The 15,634-nt window shown below is 34.7% G+C and overlaps 4 protein-coding genes across 4 annotated transcripts; 3 read left to right on the forward strand and 1 right to left on the reverse strand.

Annotated features, from left to right (window-relative positions):
- Positions 1-771: 771 nt before the first annotated feature.
- LOC106447668 (WEB family protein At2g38370) lies at positions 772-2,869 on the reverse strand. The gene is made up of 2 exons (XM_013889642.3): positions 2,562-2,869; positions 772-2,340 (listed from the first exon to the last, which is right to left on the reverse strand). Exons 1-2 carry the CDS (start codon positions 2,748-2,750, stop codon positions 1,012-1,014), a joined length of 1,518 nt encoding a protein of 505 aa, XP_013745096.1. The 5' UTR covers positions 2,751-2,869; the 3' UTR covers positions 772-1,011.
- Positions 2,870-5,647: 2,778 nt separating this feature from the next.
- Positions 5,648-7,665, forward strand: LOC106449000 (peroxidase C3-like). Its single transcript, XM_048778603.1, has 4 exons — positions 5,648-5,942; positions 6,116-6,307; positions 6,394-6,562; positions 7,093-7,665. The coding sequence occupies exons 1-4, from the start codon at positions 5,715-5,717 to the stop codon at positions 7,554-7,556; spliced, it is 1,053 nt and encodes a 350-aa protein (XP_048634560.1). The 5' UTR covers positions 5,648-5,714; the 3' UTR covers positions 7,557-7,665.
- A 3,168-nt stretch (positions 7,666-10,833) lies between these two features.
- Positions 10,834-12,595, forward strand: LOC106447672 (peroxidase C3-like). Its single transcript, XM_013889647.3, has 4 exons — positions 10,834-11,111; positions 11,215-11,406; positions 11,484-11,652; positions 11,998-12,595. The coding sequence occupies exons 1-4, from the start codon at positions 10,884-10,886 to the stop codon at positions 12,459-12,461; spliced, it is 1,053 nt and encodes a 350-aa protein (XP_013745101.2). The 5' UTR covers positions 10,834-10,883; the 3' UTR covers positions 12,462-12,595.
- A 1,746-nt stretch (positions 12,596-14,341) lies between these two features.
- LOC125608337 (alanine--glyoxylate aminotransferase 2 homolog 2, mitochondrial-like) lies at positions 14,342-15,555 on the forward strand. Its single transcript, XM_048778604.1, has 4 exons — positions 14,342-14,677; positions 14,756-14,981; positions 15,068-15,181; positions 15,269-15,555. Exons 1-4 carry the CDS (start codon positions 14,357-14,359, stop codon positions 15,397-15,399), a joined length of 792 nt encoding a protein of 263 aa, XP_048634561.1. The 5' UTR covers positions 14,342-14,356; the 3' UTR covers positions 15,400-15,555.
- Positions 15,556-15,634: the final 79 nt, after the last annotated feature.

Here is a 15,634-nt window from a genome sequence, read left to right on the forward strand (position 1 = left end):
GTTAGGTTTGAAGTTTTACTTTTGGAGAAGAACACATTGAAACTTCAAATATAGAGTTTTGGAAACTTCAAAATAGAGTTTCTTTTTGGAGATGCTCTAATTTAAATTCCATGTTTGTTTATCTACCAGTTTAAGTTTTCAGATTTCCTTTTATATATTTCCACATTTCACTTGTTTAAACCTTATATAACTATTTAGTTTGTCTTGCAATGACTTTTTGCTACCATTCAGTTAAATCTATATTAACATATTATACCGTCTCAAAGGGTTCATTAATGGGACCTTTGATAAAATAAAATAGTTTCCAACCATTTCAGGGGATCATTGTTACTCAAGTCCATAGTAATATTTCTCTTAAAAAATGATCTAGGTTTAAGACCACATGAGAGACTTCTTATACATACATATATACTCAGAAATTGAAAGCAAGCTAAGATTTCTAGCATTATAATACGAACTAAAGTTTGTAATATGGCTACAATCTACAAAAATGTAATGCACATTCACACCTATAAACTATTAATAAAACCAAACAAACGTTTTGTTTAAATTCACAAGAAAAGCGGGATTTTCGTCCAAGATCGGTGAGATTCAAGGCTTGAGTTGAAGCAACTGTGACGGGAATACCTCACAAGGATGGACATAAGTTTATGAACTACGTCAAAGCTTTGGATTATCATACCCCAAGGAAGTTTCACTTGGTGACTAACTCAACAAAAACAATCGGATTTAATGAGTATAAATAGGCTGATACAACCAATACAAAGCCTATGCAGAAACATAAGTCATGAAAATGAATCGTCTAAGTTGTGTGTACAAGAAATAAACTCATGATTTACACAGTTACACATAAGAGAGTTACGGTCACAATGTGACAAAGAACTAATGAAAGAACACAAAAGCCCAATACAAAGCCCATTAAAGGCCCAGACACAAGATGAGACGATACTTTAAACTTTTCCTAAATTTACTGATCACAAAGTAAGAAGTTAAAACCACTGAATCATTGTATCACCTCAGGTTCAAACCAATCTTCTTGCTCTTCTTCTTGTTCTTGCTCTCTTTGTTTAACAACAAAACGATCTTAGCAAATCCAATATTCTTTCTCTTCACTGATCTTTTCTCATTCTCCTTCCCTTCACTCTTCTTGCTCAGAGCTCCATCACCATTGCTATTCTTTGCCAGCATCTGACCCAAAGACATTTTACATCTCTCCTTAACAACACTCATGTCTGAATCATCTGCAACTAGTAGCTTCTTGCTGAGTATTTGCCCTATTGACATCGCTGGCTTCAAGACAGGAACTGAAGATGATGATGGACCAGGAACAAAATCATACGTCAGATGCAGACCGTTTACATCCATCAGACTATTTGTTGTTATTGTCTCTCTTCTGGTCTTGAACTTGGCAGTGTTATTCACTGATGATCTTCTCCTCTGTCCTTTCTCTGACTTCAAGTCTCTCAGCGCCTCTTCTGCTTCGAGTTTTCTAGCGTTTGCAGCGTCGGCTCTCTCCACTGCTTCCTCCAACGCCTTCTTGCTGGCTTCAACTTCTTGCGCCGCTTCGTCTACTCTCTTCAGAGTATCCATCTCTGAAACATTCGCTTCTTCGACTCTGGACATTGCATCTTCCACTCTCTTCCTCGCCTCTTCCTCTGCCTCTCTAGCGTCAAGAGACAGCTTAGCGTACTCTTCAGCAGAGATAGTCACAGTGTTTTCACTTCCCTTAACAGCCTTAATCTCTGCTACTGCAACCGCCTCAGCAGCTCTAGCCGCTTCCTTCATCCTTCTAGCAGCCACCAACTTTATCTCCACCGTTTTGACCTTCTCTCTCGTGTGTTTAATCTCCTCCACTGCCTTCTCACCTGCTTTCTTGAACTCCTGAGCTTCGCAGCCGAGTCTTCGCACCTCGTTAATCATTATCAACGCGTTGTTCTCAAGATCTTTCTCGCTGGTTTCACCCTTCTTCGCTTCTTCTTCCTCCTCTAGAGAAATAACCTTCAGAGACTTGTGCATAACTCTCTCGCGGGTCTTCTCAAGTGCATCCTTTTCCTCCTTCAGTTGCTTGCTCAAAACCTCAACAGAACGGCGTAAACACGAGAGATCTACCGTTCTCTTGCACAGATTCATCTTTGCCTTGTTTAAATCTTGAAGTACCACACCCGCTGGCTTGATATGACTCTGAACTTCTTCTGTTAACGACGCATTCTTCTTCTGCTGTAGCTTTGAGTTGAGATTTATAATCCTGGCTTTAGCCAACTCAAGCTCCTTCATCACCTCAAGCGTCTCACACTCTTTGACCATTAGATAGTTCTGTAGCTCACCTTCTTTGACATTATCCTACAACCAAAATCAAAAACATTACTTTACATATCATCATCATCATGTCGTATAATGTTCTCTAAGTTGTATAAATAAGCAGTCTTGTAATGTGAAGAAACTAAGGTTGAATAATAATAATACAGAGTTTCAGTTAAAGCTGTGTTTCTCTCTCTCTCTTTATTCACAAACCAGACATGATAACTTTTATTCAGACAAAACCCAAAAAGAGAGGGAGAAACCTGAAGGGGTTCAGAGCTGTGAGGTCTCCAGAAACCGAAGCCGCCGAAGCGATTGGCCGCCTCTCTGACTGAAACAAACGGTGACGAAGTGTCGATTTCCGCACGGACATTCGCAGTGAGAGACGGATTCGAGTGAGGGTTTATGCTCCGAGGCTCAATTGCAGAGCCCGATGGTGAGGGTTCGGCCATAGAAATTAGAAAGAGTTACGGGAGAAGACAAATCGTCGGAACCAAGGCGAGAGAGTGAAGGAGAGAAGGAGAAGGGGGTTTAGTTTTAGTCCGACAGAGAGTGGAACCAAAAGACTCGTGCTTTGGGATTTGATATTGTTTGTGTTTGAATGTGACTAAGACCTGAGTCACCTGACGAAACGACACGCCACGGTCGTCGTATTTGTGAGGAAAAAAAAAACAATGGCCTGTTCCTTACCTGTCTGGCCACCTGCGACCTGCGATTAAAATTATGTTCGTTTACGTGTTAGCGCGATTTGCGACTTGCGACATTCGACTAAAATTATGTTTGTTTACATGTCGCATGATCAAAGTTTTTATAAGTTTTAGTCGTTGTTTTTCGGACGACTTGAATCGGAACCTGCGACTGGTCGCGCGATCAGTCGCGCATTAAAACGAACAACAACCTGCAACTTACAACATGCGACCAATCACAGGTCACAGGTTACGCGACAGCAAAACGAACATCAATCTCGCGCAACAGGTAAACGAACAGGGCCGATATGTGTATCCGTTCGTGTTCGCTTTAGTTTTTTTTTTCTTGTGTTGAGTCTCTCGTTTCTTTTCGATTCCGACTCTACTAGACTAGGACCATCCGTGAAATAATCAAAAAGTGAGGAAAAAAGTTAGTCAGTTTGTAAAATTTGGGTTAATGATCGATTGTTATACTGAATGAATTAAAACGGTTCTATTGTATAGTCTAATTCGAAAGTTTTAGTTCAAAGATTTCTTTTTCTTTCTTCTGTATTTCAAAAGTTTTAGTTCAAAGATTTCTCATCTTTCTCACTAGAGCCAGCCGACCAAACATAAAACATGCATAAGCAGCACTATATATGACTAAAGATATCATTTCCCCGAAAGTCTGTACGAGATAGTTAGTTTTCTAGCAAGTGTTTTGCATATATTATGTATGTATGTCTTACGAAACATCAATGAATATAACCTATAGAGTTGTCTCAAAGTAACTTTCCTCCTCCAACATTTATGATATTAACAACATACTTTTGATCATCGCGAAAAAAAACTAAAGATGCTCTTTTCCTTTGTATTTTCCATCTACTAAAACTCTTCTTGAGCTATCTTAGGTTTCTGTTTTATCAATCATTTGAACACACAAGTTTAGCTTGCTTTGGGATCACATTCGAGACCCCGTTTACTAAACGTGGCTTATGTATTCCCTAATCCCAATACATAATCCTCCATACTTCTAGTTTAAAGGATCCGGAAAATTCAAAGGCTCTCTTCATATTTCTTTAACCAAAAATCTTTGGTTAGGTTCCGGTATTATCCGACCTCTTTCGCCTGTCATAGATATTTGTTCCTTCCGGAAGAACCTCTACTTCATTTTAAATCAATAACTAATGCGTCAATGATTACTTTTTAAATTTGTCTCACCTAAAAGATTATCTTTAGTCCCGGTTCATGATAATACGGTAATCCATGTCTTCTCGCCAAGTATTTGTCCAACTTCTTGTTTGGTTTTTCTTCCTTTTGTCCAAACCATAGAACTAATATTTTTCTTTTGTTTCTAGCTATGTTGTCTTCGATTTCATCTTGATTTCAGGAATGACTAAAGCATTCTAATGTTTTTTATTTCCCTTCCTACTCTATGAAATAAATTTTAAATTAAATACCGGTGATAAAGTTTAAACCATTTGTCCCCTTCGGACTCTTGTAAAGGAGAAGAAAAGACAAGGAGCAAAAGTATTAGATTAGGTTAACCATAATTAAGACTATCATATGGACTCGTATGGAACTGATGTATGTATTAGGTAAATTTGTTATGTCAGATTAAATTATTATTGTTTACCGATGTGTGAAGGTGGCCTCTGATCTGAGGCTCTATTCGCGTTATTCACGGGAATGCGAAGGATAAACCACAAGCGATTTGCATTCCGTCATTAAAAAATAGAAAATGGTAATTGCTAATTAGGAAACAACTCTAGTTAGGAAGGTTCTAAAAAATAGTATTTGCTAATAAGGAAATAGTAACATTGTTTTTATATGGTTATCAAACCTTAACAGATAAAATGGATAAAGTGCATAAAATTTATGGAGGGGGATGACAATTTTACGTTTTGAATCATTTTTCTTGAGTTCTTTTCCTGAAAAATAGATATCGTATTAGAAATTAAGAGATCAGCTATAACATGTTACTAATGAAAATGTTTATCACATGATGACATATTGATATTATGATTTCTACATACAGTTGTAATTTACGTATTAACGCTCATATATCTTGCGGCCTTACCTGAATCCAAATTGTTTTTCTTTTCTTCATAATTTCATACTATTCGATTTCAGTATCATACCATTATTTTTGTACTATGTACAGTTGACATTTACTGTCGTTCATAAATTATTTGTCACACCCAATAATGTGAATTCATTTCTTATAACGCATCATGTATTCCTTGAAATAGATATACAATTAATATATACTGGTGTTGAGAACCTTTTCTTTATAGAATTATACACGATTTGTAGTTAATTATTAAAAAGTCAATATCCGCAATGAAACTGAATATATGGAGTTAGTTCAAAATAAAAATATACTAAAATATATTATCGTTGTAAATTATACTAGAATATACAATTGAAGTGAAATATGATCAGTCTTAAGGTTGATTAATCACAGCGACAAATGCAACCAAAAACTAATCAAGTATATTATGTGCAAAGAATTTGAGCACCGTCAAAAGAACCGGTGAATTTTAATTTTTAAAATAACTATTATTTCTCTTTCAACCACTCTGGTAAATAGATTATTTGTGGCCTTAAATACCTAATCCCTTGATCCGAAAAAAAAACTAATAAAACGATAGAAGAAAACACTTGCTTCTCTATATAATGCTCTTTCTCGCTTAGGCTAATTCACCATCATCGACACTCGGAAGTCAGAACTCAAATCAACTTAGGAAAATGAGGTTTTCTCATTCATTTTCTTGTAGTGCCATGGGAGCCCTAATCTTGGGTTGCCTTCTGCTTCAAGCATCAAACTCTAATGCTCAGCTGAGGCCTGATTTCTATTTCAGAACATGCCGGCAAGTTTTCGATATCATTGGGAATGTCATCGTTGATGAATTGAGCTCTGATCCTCGTATTGCCGCTAGCCTCCTTCGCCTTCACTTCCATGACTGTTTTGTTAATGTAAGGCACTTAGTACTCAACTTGATTATCTTTTAATATACAGTATTCACGACGTGCTCATGGACAAAAGTACTTTTACGTAACCATTTACAGTTACAGATAGAGTAAAATCTATACAATGTTTTGAATTAATTTATACATTAATGTTCATGTAATGTACTATGCTTTTATAGGGCTGTGATGCATCGATCCTGCTAGACAATTCCACATCGTTCAGAACAGAGAAAGATGCTGCTCCAAACGCAAATTCGGCTAGAGGGTTTGATGTCATCGATAGAATGAAAGACGAGATTGAGTTAGCGTGCCCAAGAACGGTGTCTTGTGCAGATATTCTCACCATCGCTTCTCAAATATCAGTTCTTTTGGTATGTACATACCTACATCATGACTTATATGGATGAATTAGTCGAAAATGTTATGAATGCTGATGTTAGTGTTTTCTGTCGTATAGTCGGGAGGTCCATGGTGGCCAGTTCCTTTGGGAAGGAGAGACAGCTTACAAGCTTTCTTCGATCTGGCGAATACAGCTCTTCCTTCTCCATTTTTCACTCTTGATCAACTTAAAAAAAGTTTTGCTGATGTTGGCCTGAATCGCCTCTCAGATCTTGTCGCTCTTTCTGGTAAATTTATAGATAAGTAACCAGAGAATTGCGTATGCAACAAATGAAATACTAAATACTAAAATATATATTGTCATTTGACAAATTTTGATTGGGTATTTTCCTCCTAATATGCTTTTTAAAACGTTTTATTACAACAGAAATCTGGTAGAGCTAATTTGTGCTTATTACATTCTACAAATACTAATACTGTATAGTGAAATAGTTGTACAAAGTGTCAAAGTCGAATCTTAACATAAGATTTTCTGATTCGTTTTTGTCAACAAGATATTTAGTATTCAAAAAGGAAAATTTATACGCATAGGAATTAGTCAATATAAGTTAAGAATGGAAACCTATTTGCTTGGAATACATTACCAAAAATATTATGGCAAATGAATAGATACAAACAAAGTACCATCTCCAAACAACTATTTTTCTAGCACGTGAATTTGAATAATAAGATGAGTTTGTAAAACGAGAAAAGTGACCCGTCATCTTTGATTAAACATATAAAATGTATCTAAACAAGTCTTGTCAAAATTGTATAGGTGGTCACACATTTGGAAGGGCACAATGTCAATTTGTGACACCTCGTCTCTACAACTTCAATGGTACCAATAGGCCCGACCCGAGTCTAAACCCAACTTACCGCGACCAACTCCGTCGATTGTGCCCTCAAAACGGAAATGGCACTGTTCTGGTCAACTTCGATCCTGTGACTCCAGATGGTTTTGATCAACAATACTACACCAATCTTCGTCAAGGGAAAGGACTGATTCAGAGTGATCAAGAACTGTTCTCGACTCCAAGAGCAGACACGATTCCACTAGTGGAGCAATACAGCAATAACAGGTTCGTGTTCTTTCAAGCATTCGCTGAAGCAATGATTCGGATGGGAAATCTTAAACCTTTGACTGGAACTCAAGGTGAGATAAGACAGAACTGTAGGGTTGTGAACTCAAGGATCAGGAGTGTGGAGAATGAAGATCATGGTGTTGTGAGTTCGATTTGATCATGCTGGGGATATGAATATGTAAGAAAATATTAAAATGAGTGGGGAACAATATATGTATTTCGACTAAATAAATGTTCCCACTAGTTATGAGATTACTATGACATGATATCTGGTCTTAAAATGTGCCTTGAGCAACCCGTTTTTTGGGTATACCGTGACTTAATCCGTCCCAACTGCAAGTGGGTACCAAATAAATTTACTTGCGTCTAACATTACTTGGTCAACTAAATACCTGCCCAAATCAACATTCATGCGGGTTACCCACTATATTTGTGACCCATTTGGCTCCAATAAAACTTGGATTCCAAGTCTTTACAATTTAATAAAGTCCACTTAGACGATGGTCGTAAGTAGGGATGTTAAAACGGATAAATCTACCCATTAAAATCCACCATGTTTAGTACCCCCTCATTGACAAAGTTAATGACATACCTATTTATAAAGAAAAAAATCCAGTCCTTTTCAAGCCTGAGAGTTGAGACTAATGTTGGTCAAAAGTGAAAGATATTTTTTTTTATCTCACATTGCCTGTGTACGTGTATAATAGATAGGCATGACTTGATGCATCCCCCTTATTCAGAAAATTCGCAGTATTGTGATCCGATCCATCTATGATTTGATTTGATTCGGAAAATTTCGGATATTCAGCTTTTTTCTAATATTTGCGGATTATTTGATTCGATCCGCTAATTATATTTTTTAAAAATATAAAAATATAAAATAATGGTATAACACTAAAATTAAATAAAAATTTTTAAAATATCAATTTAAAATAAAAATAATAATATCATACTAATAAACAAACATTTTAACATAAATTGTAAAGAAAAATTCAATATTAACAAGACTAATAAGAAAACTCATATGTTAACATTTAAATCAATATAAAAATTAAATTAGATATGCAATAACCAAAACAAAAATTTTAAAAAACAGCTTAAAATAAAAAGTTAACCAAATTATATCATAAAATATGTATAGATATAATAGTTTGTATATATAATTACATTACATATCTATAAATATACGGATCAGATCGGATATTTGACTTTTCAAAAAATAATATTTGTGATTTTTTTGTTTTTACGAAGCTTTGATATCTAAAAATTTTTGAATCGAATAGAAACGAATAACAAAAGTCGGATCAGATTTTATGGATAATTTGCCCATCACTAGTTTGTGTATGATACTATGATAGATAGGCATGACGCATCCGCCTTATAAAAGCTTTATCTTTTATGAATACTCTCCTCATAGATTAAAAGTGTTGACTATATTAAATTAATATCATTACCATGAATCTTATTAGTCATGTTGGGGAAGCTCTAGCCGCCACTGGAATAGAGAAAATATATATTTTTGGCTAACAGTTTCGGCGACTTCTATAACGCCGGAGGCCCGGAGCTATATAATTTAAATTCATATGTTGTGTTAATTTACAAATCGAATATTTGTATGTAATTTACATCTCTTTATGGTGGCTAACTTTGGTGTTTAGATGTATGACGTAGAGATGGTGGTATATTGGCGTTTTTATAATTTGTGAGGTTTTTCTTACAAATCTAATTTTGTTGTAGAAAATGTTAATATAAAAAAAGAAAGAAAGCCAAAATCGTAAGGAATATTGAAACTTTAAAGTTTCAAAATAATATTTACTGATAACTATTCTGAATCTAAGAGATGAACAAAATTTGGATTAGATTGAAACTATGATATTAGGATGTTTGTTTCTTTTCTCTTCTGGTAAACGGTGATGTCGATTAATACCTTCTAATAAGTAATTTTTAATGTCTGAAAACATTAAATGAATATAAATTTTAATAAATTTAATTAGTTAGTTGCGTAGAAAATAAAGTAACGGGTCAAACAAAACTAAGTAATTAATTAACTTCTCTTTTTGGTATTTTAAATTTGTAGTTGCAATTTTGTAAAAAATTAGTACTTTTATTATTTGTGTTGATCAATTGCAAGTGTTTGGTTTTCATGGCAAATGCTGGTCAAGTTACGGATTAAGTCTTATAAGAAATATTAGACAAAGATAGTGGAGACAACGATAACGGTGATGATAAAAGTCGTTGGTGGTTTTAGATTCTTAGTTTAGAGTTTGATGCCTTGGTGGTTTGAGTTTTAGTATAAGTTTTGCTTTATGGCTTACGAGTTTGGGTTTTCTTTTAAAGTTGTAAAACATGTTTCTATAGATATAATTTTTTTGCTTGTGAAAGACATAGTAAATGCTTTTTTGGTAAAAGAAATAGTAAATTGTGTTTGATATATATCAACAAGTACAAGTACAACCATATACTTTAGCATCATGCAATTTTAAATCCCAATTTAATTTCAGCGTTATGTCGTCTATTTATAAATTTTCTGTGGAAAAAAAATCACATCAACACTCAATAATTTCGAATTTCAATTCTCAGGAGCAAACATATACTATGTATTTTCTTTGAACTTTGCAAACATTTTATGTTTTCAAATAAATTAAGAAGTTTATAAGCGGCGTTAAAAACTCTCTCTCTGTAAGTGGATTTTTAGAGAGTAAAAAGTCCACAGCTACAATACAAGTGCTTGGAGTTATTTAAAATAATATAATTGTATTTTTGAGTTGATTACTCTATATACTTATAACATATTAAAAAACAGTGAATTTGTAACTGATCTATTATAATTTATAACCATGCAGATCATAAATATTTTTTTTATATTTTATATTCACTTGTATCATAAAATAAATCACATCTTTTATAATTATATATATTTTAACTTATTTTATTATTTGATGAGTTGTGGTCTTTCATTATATTTTCTATCAAATACTATATAATTTCTGAGAAACAGCTGCTTTCATTTATTGCTTCTTTTTATAATCATTGTCACCTTTTTACTGACAATTGCATCCATATAGCATTAATGTCTTTTAAGTTTTAACATGTATTTATTTCATGCATTTTTTTTGTTAATTTGTGCCTATGATTTTCAATATATATACTCCATTATTATAGTGTATGCTTATTCAAAAAACCCGGTAATAGTAAATATAATATCTTGCTAAATACCAAAAGAAATATTCATGTGATATACATACGCCACAGTTCTTCCTAGGATTTCCGAAGGTTTTGAGTTTCCAGTATATTAAAAACAAATTATTATTTCCCCGTCATTTTAATCAAATATTAAAAATTGTCCTTAAAATAATTCCTAGTAGTCTAATAAGTATAATAGAAGAAAACACTCGGGCTTCTCTATATAATACTCCTTCTACGCCTTAGCTAATTCATCATCAACTTATTATAATCATCTTTTGTCTTCCTCCTTGAACATAAAATGGGGGTTTCTCGTTCAATTTCTTGTAGTGCTTTGGGAGCCCTAATATTGGGTTGCCTTCTCCTTCAAGCATCAAACTCTAATGCTCAGCTGAGGCCTGATTTCTATTTCAGAACATGCCCAGGTGTTTTCCTTATCGTTGGGAAAGTCATCGTCGAAGAATTGGGTAGTGATCCTCGTATTGCTGCTAGCCTCCTTCGCCTCCATTTCCATGACTGTTTTGTTAACGTATTTGACTTGCTCAATATATATCCTTTTTATATAAATAAAAGTCTATGACGTTTTTGAATTATTATATAACATGGTCATGTAATGTAATATGATTATGTAGGGCTGTGATGCATCCGTCCTACTGGACAATTCCACATCGTTCAGGTCCGAGAAAGATGCTGCTCCAAACGCAAATTCGGCTAGAGGGTTTGATGTTGTAGATAGAATGAAAGCAGAGATTGAGGAAGTTTGTCCAGGAACAGTGTCTTGTGCGGATGTTCTCGCCATCGCCGCTCAAATATCAGTGCTTTTGGTATGTACATATCTACATGATCATGACTTATAATCAAAATGTTATAAACTTTGACGTTTGTGTTTTATGGTATATAGTCGGGAGGTCCATGGTGGCCGGTATCATTGGGGAGAAGAGACGGCTCACAAGCTTTCTTCGATCTATCTAATACAGCTCTTCCTTCTCCATTTGCCACCCTTGCTGAACTTAAAACAGTTTTTAGAGACGCTGGTCTAAACCGCACCTCAGATCTAGTTGCTCTTTCTGGTAAATTTGTACTTTTGTGATGAAAAGTCTTTTGGTTTATACGATTAATTTAATAATGACAACTCGTATATTGAGTTGTGATGACTTTCTTATACAAGGTTTTCAAGTTTGAATCATAACAATATATTAAATATTATTAAATGTGTTTTTAAGTCATAGGAATTGGTCAATACGCTCAATACTATACTTTAAATAGAAAACCCATTTGCTTGAAATACATGATACCCCAACCAAATTAGTATATATATATATGCGTTAGCATATATGGTAAAAGACAAAACGTGACTCATCTTTGATTAACACATAAAGAATCTATCTAACCATATTTTTGTCATATTTGTACAGGTGCTCACACATTTGGAAGAGCACAATGTATAGTTATCACACCTCGTCTCTACAACTTCAACGGTACCAATAAACCAGACCCGAGTATAAACCCAACTTTCCTCACCCAACTCCGTAAACTGTGCCCTGAAAACGGGAACCCGACCGTTCTGGCCAACTTTGACCTCGCGACTCCAAATCGTTTCGATAGTCATTACTACACCAATCTTCGTCAAGGGAAAGGTGTAATCCAGAGCGATCAAGAACTCTTCTCGACTCCAGGAGCCGACACAATTCCACTGGTGGAACTATACAGCAAAAACACGTTCGAGTTCTTTAAAGCATTTGCTAAATCAATGGTTCGGATGGGAAAACTTAAACCTTTGACTGGAACTCAAGGTGAGGTAAGACTTAATTGTAGGGTTGTGAACTCGAGAACTAGGGGTGTGGAGACAGAGGATGATGGAGTCGTCAGCTCGATTTGATTGTGTCAAGGATATGGATGTGTAAGAAAGTATACAATGTGTGGGGAACTATATATGCATTTGGACTAAATAAATATTTCTAAGGAGTTTTGTATTAAATAATAATGAAAGTTGGTCTTGTTTAACATTTTAAATTCTTGTTTGATTTCTATTTTCTGATTACTAAAAAGTTGTTTGTCGTAACTCGTCTTGAGTACTTCAAACTAAAACAAAGGAATCAAAAAGAAATTAGAGTTATAATTTTGTAAACAAAAGCCCAACCGAAAAACTACACAAAGCCCAATTTTAAATAGATGTTAACAGTTTGATCCAATTTAACATATTCCTTTTTTTTTTTTTTTTTGGTAACATGGCTTTAACATATTCCTTCTTTATCGTGAAGTTTGATATTTTAGATGTATTTTTGTCGGTGTTAAAAAAAAAATGTATTTTTGTCTATTCAGAATTAAACCTGGCAGGAAACAAATTATTGAACTAAATCTATAGTCTCAATTTTCATCTAAACGAGAAAATATAAAAAAAAAAGTGATAAGGAGACAATCCATAACTTCGATGCTCATCGCCTCATCAGAGAATATCTATTAAGAATGCATTTGTTTACTGAGAGATTAGACGACGCATCGTCGCATCGATTACAATTTGACGACACTAGGTGGTTTCATTGGGACTAACAAACAAATCAGCAGTTCCACTAGCTTGCGCAGAGCACGTGCCCCCATGCACACATATCGCCCCTCCATGCATTGTCTTTTTATATAGTGGTTTTTTCTTATGAGCAAACCTTTAAATAGTTTAATGCCTACGGTTTCGGGACTTGTAGCATGCGGATCGCGGTAAGACAATTATGTGTCTTAAACCGATTTAGATTTTGTAGCTATCATGAAAACATATCATAGTATTGTAAATTATTGTTGTCGACCGTATTCCGTAGATGACCAATGTCATGATTGACACCCCATCCCTCATTTACCAAATAGGCAAATACATTACCTTTTTCTAGGTACTATACCAAATACACTCGACCAAATTATACACACAACTTGATATAAAATCGGTTCAGTTACGAAACAACTTCTGTATAAACAATTACTTATACACTTTATATTTGCTCCATCCTGACTCGTGAAAATTAGTTGGGACGTGGGTTTGCTATTTTAATCGTTTTATCTTAAAATGTATGAAACTTGTAATAAAAAAAAATGGATTAAAACCTTCATCTTTTATGTAGTTTTTGTTTTGTAATCAAAACTGATTATTGAAGCAAAATGTTTGACAAAAACAAAAATTGATGTAAACAGAAAAACTCGGTTAAATGACAGCGAAAACGAGTTTTTATTTCATCCCTGGAGTTAGGAGATTTGCATGCATGATTCACTAATTTACTCAGTCAACATTGTTTTTTTTTGGTAATCGATCTCAGTCAACATTCATTGAATGGTAATAAGGTAATGTCATTTGCAGAATCATTTGTTATCTGCCAGCTTGCAGAAATTAATTTATAAACAACAAGGAAAAAAATTAAAACAAAATCGAAATCATCCAATGTAAGCAAATTCTGAAATTATACCATTTAAAATATTATATATTAGAAATAGACGCTATAAATGGTTTAGGATCTCTAACTCAAAGTTTCGCATTAAATTTATTGTTGTTGTTTATATGTAACTTAAACTAAAAATTTATTTTGAATTTTGACATTACTTTTGTGTGAATCTAAAACATTGATAAAAATAATATATAATAATATTTTATTTTAAATATAGTAGTATAAATTTTAAAAATTCATTACTGCAAATGCAGGAAAACACCTTATTCTAATTAACAAAACGTTATATCATCAACGTACGTCAGCATTAATCATATAGCTTCGCCGAGCCTCTATATAAACCAACCTCATGTCTCTCACAACATCATCGTTAACCATCGAAAGAGTGTGGTGTAGTCTCTGCAACCATTACATCACCACGAGAAAAAAAAGAGAGAAGATGCAGAGACTCACGGCTAAAAGAACAGTCCACAACGTTTCCCTTTCCCTCTCGCGACGATGCATCTCCTCATGCACGTCTCAGACGTACGTTGATGCAGCTTATGATATTGTGAAGAAAGCTGGAGGACTGTTCATTGCGGATGAAGTTCAGTCTGGATTCGCTCGCACTGGCGATTTCTGGGGGTTTGAGGCTCACAATGTTGTCCCTGACATTGTTACTATGGCTAAGGTTAAGAGTTGTCCCCACCTTACTTGAGAAAAAAGCAACTGAAAATTGATTTTTTTTTCTTTGCTGGTATCAAAAAAGGGGATTGGGAATGGGTTTCCTTTGGGAGCTGTTGTGACAACTCCGGAGATTGCAGGAGTGTTGACACGCAGATGCTACTTCAACACCTTTGGTGGGAACGCTGTGGCTGCTACAGCTGGTCTAGCTGTTCTGGATGTGATTGAGAAAGACAATCTTCAGGAGAATGCGTCCATGGTTGGGTCTTACCTCAAAGGAAGACTCAGTCAGCTTAAAGAGAAACATGAAAGTAATTAAACCTCTCTGTCTCTTATCTCTCCCATGCTCTCTCGTTATAACATTTTGTTTATGGATATGGTTCCTTCTCTAATGTAGTTATTGGGGATGTTCGGGGAAGAGGGCTGATGCTTGGAGTAGAGCTGGTGAGTGATCGCAAGCTTAAGACTCCTGCAACTGCAGAGACTTTGCACATCATGAATCAAATGAAAGGTTGGTTGGGTTTGTGTTTCCTCCACTTATTGTCTCTCAGGTGAAATTATATTAAATTTAATTTGTTTACTATGAACGTTCTTACAGAACTGGGTGTGTTGGTCGGTAAAGGAGGCCACTTTGGAAACGTTTTTAGAATCACACCACCTCTCTGTTTCACTAAGGAAGATGCAGATTATCTCGTGGAAACCATGGACTACTCAATGTCCAGGATGTGAAGAAAACACACACTATTAAAGACAAAAATGAAAATATCTTTGTGTGACAGATTAATAAGGTTGTGCTTGGAACAACCAAAATGATTGATGAGCCAACATCTTGTTGCTTCTCAATCACTTATACTTTCAGATAATAAAAAACCTTCGTTTCTTATATTTTGAATGGTCCTGGAACCTATGTTATATGCGTATATTATTTGTTTGGTAACATTTCTTATACCATATGGAAGCTACT

The sequence above is a fragment of the Brassica napus genome, chromosome A4 (assembly GCF_020379485.1).
Source record: "Brassica napus cultivar Da-Ae chromosome A4, Da-Ae, whole genome shotgun sequence".
In the NCBI taxonomy this organism is placed as follows: Eukaryota; Viridiplantae; Streptophyta; class Magnoliopsida; order Brassicales; family Brassicaceae; genus Brassica; species Brassica napus.